Source organism: Abramis brama (assembly GCF_963993115.1).
Source record: "Abramis brama genome assembly, chromosome: 23".
NCBI classification, from domain to species: domain Eukaryota; kingdom Metazoa; phylum Chordata; class Actinopteri; order Cypriniformes; family Leuciscidae; genus Abramis; species Abramis brama.
In genome coordinates, this window is record NC_139985.1 from 23,714,454 (window position 1) to 23,721,980 (window position 7,527).

General features: G+C 35.8%; 1 protein-coding gene and 1 long non-coding RNA gene across 3 annotated transcripts; one reads left to right on the forward strand and one right to left on the reverse strand.

Annotated features, from left to right (window-relative positions):
• Positions 1-901: 901 nt before the first annotated feature.
• Positions 902-2,305, forward strand: smim7 (small integral membrane protein 7; the record flags this gene model as incomplete). Of its 2 annotated transcripts, XM_084100115.1 has the most annotated exons (5): positions 902-1,011; positions 1,159-1,200; positions 1,281-1,339; positions 1,682-1,772; positions 1,874-2,305. In XM_084100115.1, exons 1-5 carry the CDS (start codon positions 986-988, stop codon positions 1,887-1,889), a joined length of 234 nt encoding a protein of 77 aa, XP_083956241.1. In that variant the 5' UTR covers positions 902-985. The 2 variants fall into 2 exon arrangements, with proteins under 2 accessions (XP_083956241.1, XP_083956242.1); XM_084100116.1 differs by lacking the exon at positions 1,874-2,305 and having other exon boundaries at positions 1,682-1,776.
• Positions 2,306-3,065: 760 nt separating this feature from the next.
• LOC311073970 lies at positions 3,066-5,102 on the reverse strand. The gene is made up of 7 exons (XR_014604236.1): positions 5,021-5,102; positions 4,580-4,631; positions 4,307-4,380; positions 3,885-4,099; positions 3,609-3,679; positions 3,325-3,398; positions 3,066-3,234 (listed from the first exon to the last, which is right to left on the reverse strand). It is a non-coding gene; the product is annotated as an uncharacterized lncRNA (long non-coding RNA).
• Positions 5,103-7,527: the final 2,425 nt, after the last annotated feature.

The window sequence follows — 7,527 nt, forward strand, 5'->3', positions numbered from 1 at the left end:
GAATTTTAAACCCCCTATAGGGATCAGATTCCAGATAGATGTGGGCTTATTATTTGTCCAGTAAATCAAGAAAGTGTAAATGACTGCTTGTTGAGACTGATGTCATGCGTCACCGCTTCCCAAACGCTCTACCAGATGCCCCAAGAAAACAACAAATGGTGCTATACCACCCGCTTCGAAAAATTGTAATCCTATATTGTCATATGCTATTCTTTGAATATGCTTTCTTTGCATTATAGCCTTTAGTTTGGTGTTTCAATAGTAGCATGGAATGGATTTTTAGTCATGTAACATGGTGAACATTGAAATATCAATTTAGAAGGGAAAACATGGGAAATTGATGTGTGTGTTTTTGTCACATGTCCATGGTACAAAATCTACTACATTTACTACATTATTTACATGACAAAAGCTGATTTGCTCAGCTGATTCTGCAGCCAAAGAGCTTGCTTGATCAACTTTTAAATAGCCTGGTTGAGTGACTGTAAGCTCCTGCAGTGCGCTGTTAGAGCTCCTCTGAAACCCTCCCCCTCCCCCGGCTCCACCTGTTTAGATCTGCTTCGGGATTTATGTAGCCTGGCTATATGTCTGTTACTGCAGGTTGATTTTTTTTTTTTTTCACAGGTTGATTTCCGCCAACCACCACCGAGATCACCACCAATAACCTTGTCATATGAACATGCTAAAATTATTCAGGAGTTGCCACGATTAAAATGCTGATTTATTAACCATAAAACCTAAAATTGTATTAGTAAAATTAAAATTGATTGTAAAAGTAAATAAATCGGCTAATAGATGTTATTATTATACTATTAGTTTTGTTTTTGGTGTTGTTTTTGGACTTTTGAAGAGGATGCATGCAGCTTTTGCATATCGGAGTGCTTTTTCAGCCGTCAGGTGGCGATGATGATCCACCGACGTATACGCTACTTATACAAAGATCGAAGAAGAAGAGGACGAACCGAGGCGGATATAATCGGCCAAAATGATCGGAGATCTTTTAATTGTGGGGTAAATTTCACTGTTTTTATTAATGCAGGAAACGTTTTTTATTAAATAGAAAGTTATTTGTGATGTTCATATGTCTAGTATATGAATGTCACTGTGTAACAGCTGTTTGTTTTCCTGTCCACGTCACACATCTTCTTGCGTTTTCAGCACACTGCTCATGAACGCTGGCGCTGTGCTCAACTTTAAACTGTAAGTAAAGACACAAAAGTTATGTGACGGTTTTAGTTTCGAGGAGATTGCTTGCTAATCGGTTCGGTGTCTTTGCGCAGAAAGAAGAGGGAAACACAGTCTCAAGGGTTTGGTGATGAATCTGGATCATCCAGTACTGGTAACAGCAAATCTTGAACGTTGTAACGAAGTAATAGTTCATTTAATGCTGTAATATTAATTCACTGATGGTAAAATACTTCCTTTTTGGTCATCATGAAGTGTCAACTATAGTTTTTTTTATTATTGATTTCCCTTAGTATAAACAACTATCTGTCTATCTATGAAAAATGTCCATCACGCATCACGTACAACAAAAAGTGTTGAGTGGTCCATGTTGTAAAAAGTATATAAAGACTAGAATATTAATAGATAAATGCTGCATTTCTGCCTCCAGAATTTTTATTTTTTCCAAGTAGGCCTGTATAATATTTGACTCTTATCATGTATTATTTGTATTTAGGTGACAACATCAGAGAGTTTTTGCTGAGTCTGCGGTACTTTCGCATATTCATATCCCTTTGGAACATTTTCATCATGTTTTGCATGATCGTGTAAGTATTGACATCCTACTTTCACGCTGTTATGCAATATTAAAAGCTGTTTTGTGGAGAGTTGTTACTATGTAATAGTGTTCTTTGTCTTTTTTTTTCAGGTTATTTGGATCATAATACATGGCTGTTACAGTGAGGATAACTACAGACACAAAATATTTAATTATTGGGTGGATCTCATGTAATGGTGCAGAACGTCTTTAAGTCTTATATATAGACTCACCAGGCATCTGTATATTTTGTACAAAAGTGTGTATGATTAATATTGCTTTTACTTTTTGTTAATCAAATGAGGACAGGGCACATGGGAATTAGTTTTTGTTAAAATAAAAAGTACAGTTTAAAACTGCTGTGCTCTACAGAGAAGAGTGAACAGCCTTCTCGCAGTACCCTATAGAACTACTGTCTGGTATTTTACCCAATAAGAGTTAGGTTTAAATGAATGTGCAGTCTAGTAATGTAAAATCTCTGTATGGGAGATGAAAGATTTCTGATCATGAATTGAAACAATAAATGACACCTCTTAAAAGCTACTGCTTGATTAATATTAAACACTTTTTAAAAATTGTGTACAGTAGAAAATTCAATTCTGCTATGAAAATGTCAGTGTTAAATGCATCGAGGCACTTTGCTTTCAGGTTAGGAATAAATATTGACCTGAAGTATCATACACCACGTTGACTGACCTACACTAAAAGATTTTTTAAATGGGAGACCATAAATGACAAAAGTTGTTCCTGTAGTGTGAAGTGCCAGCAACGATTCCATTCACAAACAACCAGATTACAGCCTGTGAACACAGGAAATCTTACAGTCAAACATTATCTTGTAGTGTGTGAGTGCTGTTAGTTTGCAGAAGCACCAGTCCTGAGGCGCTTACTGAACTCTTAAATTCCTACCAGTTTTATACACTTTTAGCCTACACACACACCATTTCTAGGTCAAATAATGTAATTGCTCGTTAAAAGTCACTTGGATCAATTAGAAAATATATGCATTGAAATTCCAGGACTTTCAAACAGGACTTTATTTTTTTTTCCAAGGACTACAATCAGAGATCACACTTATCAAACAATATCTTTAGTATTTAGGGATTTTTAAAATCTCAAGTTACAGATAAGGTATTCAAAAATACAACGCATTTAATATATTAAAGTTTATAATGGCTATTATTCTTACATTTTTATTATAATTTTGGCATACGAACCCTGTGGTATAGGTCACAAACCAACCATTAAATTCACTCAACTGCCAGTTATAACATGCACATTCATAAGAGCATGAGAGAAAGTGTTCCAAAAAAGGCAAAGTTTTGATAGTTCAGTTTTATTGGAAAAAAAATAAAAAAATACAAGTTTTTCTCCCTCATCACAGGTAAATGTGGGCTGCTTGGTAGAGAACGCACACACCTCCATGTAGGTTTGGCACTGAAGGGCCATCGGGGTACAAATCTCTCAAAGCCCTAGAAGGTGTACAAGAAACCATAAGACTTTAAAATTTGAAGTTAGTTTCTTTTCCATTCTTTATATACACAAATACTAGGAAAACGCACCTCAACTGCCTCATGTTGCAATCCATCAAAGGTCACTCATGTAAAGGTCCTCTTGAATTACCCAATTTGATCTTCTGAAAGGGACACAAAAAAGTAAATTAAAGAACAAGAAATGCACCTCTAACTTTCTATGCCAACAAGTCTGGTGGCGCTTCAGAAAAATTGGCTTAAAGATTAGAGCAAATGTCAACACTATCGATCTGCTGGGGAAAAAAGATCAGTCATCATGTGCACCAGGTAAATGACAAACACAGACAGTGTCCCGAGAACATGTTCAGCCTTACCTGTTTGAGGGAGTGTAGGACTTATGAAACGAAGCCAGATGAACAGGTTATTCATTTAGTCCTAGCATGATCTGTGGGGAAGGGAGCAGTAAAGGTGAATTGCCTTAATAACCCTTAAATTTATTATTCTTGCAACTATCTGGTTGCTCAGTTCACTTGGCTTATTTTTTTTATTTTAAAGTCAACAGAGTCGATCTGCTGGGGAAAAAAGATCAGTCATCATGTGCACCAGGTAAATGACAAACACTTCCAACAACATGTTCAGCCTTACATTACCTGTTTGCAAGGGCGTAGATTTGGTTTGAACATTGGGGGGGTTGAAGTTTGGGTATGCCTCCTGATATTGTGATCATGGTATAAATATTGGGGGGGTTGTAATGCATAGATTTAAATATTGGGGGGGTTATCTCCCCCCCATCCCCCCCACAAATTACGCCCCTGCCTGTTTGAGAGCATGTAGAAGCCAGATGAACAGGTGGTCCTAGCATGATCTGTGGGGAAGGGAGTAGTAAAGATGAATTGCCTTAAAATACCTTAAATTTAAATGTTCTTGCAACTGTCTGGTTGCTCAGTTCACTTGGCTTATTTTTTTAAAAAAATGAAGTCAACAGAGTCGATCTGCTGGGGAAAAAAGATCAGTCATCATGTGCACCAGGTAAATGACAAACATAGACAGAACAAGTTCAGCCTTAAATTACCTGTTTGAGTGCGTGTAGGACTCATGAAACAAAGCCTGATGAACGGGAGGTTATCCATTAGGTTTTAGCATGGTCTGTGGGAAAGGGAGTAGTAAAGGTCAATTACCTTAACAAAAACTTGAATCTCTAGTTGTTACAACAGTCTGGTTGCTCAGTTAATTTGGCTTCTTTTTTTTTTTTTAAGTCAACAGAGTCGATCTGCTGGGGAAAAAAGATTAGTCATCATTGCTACCAGAGGTTTTAAAGAAGAGTCTAGGGTGAATCTGAACTCACCAAAATCTGAGTATGCGCTAGAGCAAAGCTCCATTTCCCAACAGCCCACATACTGTAAAACAAACAAAATAAAGCGAGTCAAATATATTGAAAGAAAAAAACTAAGCAATTACAAATAGTCTGCTACAAAGTAACTGAAATAACAGCCGGTATGCAGCTACGATGAAACACTCACATTAACAGCATGTGTTTGTACCTTTATTTACGTTGTATGCGAGTAAACGTTATAATATTCAATCAATCAAGTTTCCAAAGACTAAAAACCTTTCCGCTTCCAACGGAAACGAGCCACGTGGTCAGAGCCTAAACTACACAAATCCCCCTTCATTTTAGTTTTTTAATCCAAACAATTTAAGCACAACGCGTATTTTTCAATAACTTTATACAAATTAGCATTTTTTAAAAAAACTTCTCGAAGATAAATAGAAGTAAACTGCTTACCCTGCAGAAAGAAGATGGAACTGGGAAGAACAAGTAGGCGACCACGCGTTATATAGTCCGCGGCCGCGCGCATGCGCACTTGTGCAGTGATAGATTGTTGCGATTACAAAGACAAAAGCGATAAATACAAAGGCTGTATTTTTATATCATTTTAACCATTCAGGATGTGATGTTACATGCAAAAAAAAAACAGCTTGGGCCCTTCTTTATATGTTATTGTGTTGTTATTTATTTAGAATAAATGCACATGCCTGAAGATTATCACTAGATTGACCATGATCATGAATTGCAATATGCAATAATAGGCTACTCTTGTTTTAAGAGTTTTTTTTAAAAATCCCATTTTAATTTAGATGGTCGCCTAAGAACAAAATGAATTTTCCATTTTTTCCCCATTGCAACATAACGTAAAATGATTTTGAACTACCTGGAATATTTCGAAACATACTTTAGATAAAACAAAAAATGGCTTTAAAATTGCTAGTTGACGATTCATCTCCTTGTTTTACCATATTTTCTCCGGAAGGTGGCAGTATAGGCTAAATTGGAAATTTGCTTTCCTTTTAAAAGTGCCCACTTGTCTTATGAGGTTACTAGAGGTTACTAAAGTAACTGTACAATACATACCCCTTTACATTGTAGAATGTCAGCTTAAAAAAATTGCTATACATAACCACACAATTTCCGCCGTACAAAAAGTGACATTAACCCAAAATTATTTTGAGCCTTTTGATATATCCACGACCATCTTATTATTATTATTTTAAATAAACCTATATTTAAATAGTATTAATCTTTGTATTATAATTTTCTTCTTCTTCTTCTTCTTCTTCTTCTTAGCCTATTTAGTCATGTTATGCATGGTAACCTATCTGGGGTGGGCAGATTGCGGTCACACTTGAGACGCACAAACTTGCACGTTCACTGTAGGGCAATTAGCGCCTATTTGTGTGATTACATTAGCACATATCTTGTGTTTTGTAAGTAGAGTACGTACATAGATCGGCTCCTAGCTCTTTGTTTTAGCACAAAGAAACTAAAGTCGTGAATTACCAGTCGTAGGATTATCTCCCATCAACTGACATTAAAAGACCCCTTCCCCCATGTGTCTCTGGTGCAAAACATCCCTTCAAAACGTGTGAAGTCTGCTTTTAGTCTTGCTAAAAATCTTCAATCATGTAGGCTAAGGAATAGCCTATATATATATATATATATATATATATATATATATATATATATATATATATATTTTTTTTTTTTTTTTTTTTTTATTGTAATTCAAACGTAATATATTTTTCTTACCAATACGATTGCACTTGATATAGCCTATACAGCATGTGTGTTTATCCAAGTAACTTGCAATTTAAAGCATGCAGAAGCGATTAATCAAACAATACAAGTATAGGCCTATGTTAACATGCTCAATTAAGCAATCGAATAGTGCAACAGGTTGAATAGCTTTTCCAAATATGGTTTAAATGGTTTAAATAGTGGCTTTTTGCAGTTGCAACATGATCTTGTTTGAGAGATCCTACCTGTCAATTGCTTTGTTTGAGTATGCTTCTTTGTTCCCATTTTTGGGTTATTAGCTTAATGTTGACTAATTTCTAGCTTTTTTTAGGAATCAAGATCTTAAACTCCCATGGGCTAATTGGTAGAATCGGAGGGAAACCACTGACCAAAATTAAAAGATAACCCAAATAACAAGAAAATGCATGTTTTGGCTATATGGTTTCTTCTATTCCTTTATTTGAACTTTTAAGCACTATATACCATATCGCAAAAACTCAAGGTGTATCATATTTTAAATAATCAACATGAAAAAAACTTTTTTATAGCCTACAATTTATCCTGCCTTCTGTCATCTGATGATACTTTTTTAGCAAAAGGCTTTTAATTGTAAAGACATCAGTGTCATGATACACGTGTCTCTTTTCTGTGAAATCTTTACTGTTTTTTACTTGATCCATAGCTAGCTACATATATTTTTTAGAAAAATCATGGTAAAATGTATCAAATGTGATTTTGAGGAAAGTTTACCCCCTCCCCCTTTCTCCGCCCCCAGCAATAAAAACCAAAGAACTTTATTCATAAAGCATGTAAGACATTATTGTGAAATAGAGATTTACAGGGTTAAATCACGTTGAATGAAGTCGATGTCTTGTTATTCTCATGACGAATCCAAATGAGCAATGTAATTATTTCCTGACAGTTTACATTTAAAAAACACACAGCAGATCCTACTAATTTAAGTACACATTATGATCGCAAAAAGAGGAGAGGCAGCTTCAAAGAGAGACAGATTTGTTTTTGTTTTACAGTGAAACAATCATGGATGTCTGCAGCAATTTTTATGGGTTGGCCTGTTCTTTTCTGGGGCCCAATGAGTAGGCTAACCTTAGGGGGCCGCCCTCATCACAAGGCCCAGGACAACTTTCTGGGTTGTCAACCCCCCCAACCATCATCCCTCACCAAAACGAAAGCCTAGGTCTGCAGAGGAAAAGTGT